The sequence below is a fragment of the Salpingoeca rosetta genome (genome assembly GCF_000188695.1).
Source record: "Salpingoeca rosetta unplaced genomic scaffold supercont1.103, whole genome shotgun sequence".
Classification (NCBI taxonomy): domain Eukaryota; class Choanoflagellata; order Craspedida; family Salpingoecidae; genus Salpingoeca; species Salpingoeca rosetta.
The window spans coordinates 897-2,284 of NW_004754831.1; the positions used below are offsets into that span (position 1 = coordinate 897).

Consider the following 1,388-nt stretch of genomic DNA (forward strand, 5'->3'; position numbering starts at 1 on the left):
AAGCGCACCGCCACGCAGAGGCGGAAGACGCGGCTTCTCCAACAACAGCAACAACCACGGACGCCAGGGACGCAACAATGGCAACAGCAACGGCAACAGCAACGGCAAGGGGCGCCGCTTCCGTGGCAACTGTCACTACTGTGGCAAGTATGGACACCGTGCAGCAGAGTGTCGCAAGAAGCAACGCGACAACGGAGCAACAGGCTTCACTGCACAGGCACAGCATCAACATGGTCAAGACGCAGCAACCTTCGTCGCTGCCACAGCTACTACACCCACGCAGCTGCATGACCCACTCACGTGGCTTGCAGACACGGGTGCTTCACACCACCTCACCTTCGTCAAGGACGCCTTCGTGGAGCTGACACCGCACCTGCAACAGCACCATCCACGCCACATCACTGCGTTTGGCGGCACACGTGTGCCCGTGCGCGGTGTTGGCTCTGTGCTGTTGCATGCACGCACGACGAGCGGAGCCAGGATGCAGATTGTGCTACAGGAGTGCCTCTACGTGCCCGAGGGCCAGGCCAACCTCATCGCCCTCGGTCGTCTGACCAGGGACAGCAGCGGCAGGCCAACGGGCCACTCGCAGCGTGATGGCGCTGATGGGCACTACGTGCGCTTCAGCCACGGAGCCGAGGTCAAGCTGAAGGAGCGCAACAGCCTCCGGTGCTGGCCCATTGTTGCTGTTGGTCCATCCACGGCACACGGTCTCACCGCCGATGCCTGCAAGCAACCACAGCAACCCGCAGCAGCTCCTGCAGCCCAGAGCAAGGCGCACACACCATCGATGCATGAGGTGCTTGGCCACCGCAACGACAACGACGTGCAGCAGTACTGCAAGCTGATGGGCATCGACGATCGCAACGCCATCAGCAGCAAGCAGTGTACAACGTGCGCAGTCACCAAGAGCACTCGTCACAGCGTCAGCAAGCACGCGGAGCGCACACAGGTGCCCGGCGAGCGCATCCACGCCGACATCGTCGACTGGACCGCGGACTCACCCACGGGCAAGCGCTACAGCCTCGTCATCGTCGATGAGGGCAGCAAGCTCCTGCATGCAGTCCATCTCAATGCCAAGAAGGACGCAGTTGCCGCGTTCCAGTCTTTCCTGCGCGAGACCAAGCTCCCCATCTCACCCACAACAACAGCACTCCAGACGGATTCCGATGCCATCTTCCTCGGAGCTGACTTCCAGGCCATCGTCAAGAAGCACCTGAAGCAGCACCAGCAGTCCCCGCCGTACACCCAGGCGCAGAATGGCATCGTCGAGCGACAGGTGCGCACCCTCTCCGACATGGTGCGAGCCATGATCACGGGTGCAGGCCTCGACGCATCGTACTGGAGCCTCGCCTGCAACCACGCCCTCCACATCCTCAACAACATGC

The 1,388-nt window shown here is 62.0% G+C and overlaps 1 protein-coding gene across 1 annotated transcript in view; it reads left to right on the forward strand.

Annotated features, from left to right (window-relative positions):
- The window catches only part of PTSG_13200 (uncharacterized protein), a gene marked incomplete at both ends in the record, with an annotated part of 4,261 nt that overhangs the window by 693 nt on the left and 2,180 nt on the right, over nucleotides 1-1,388 (forward strand). Inside the window, one exon of the mRNA XM_004987442.1 lies at nucleotides 21-1,319. Within this exon, the coding sequence (XP_004987499.1) occupies nucleotides 21-1,319 (1,299 nt within the window). The remainder of the gene's footprint in view (nucleotides 1-20; nucleotides 1,320-1,388) is intronic.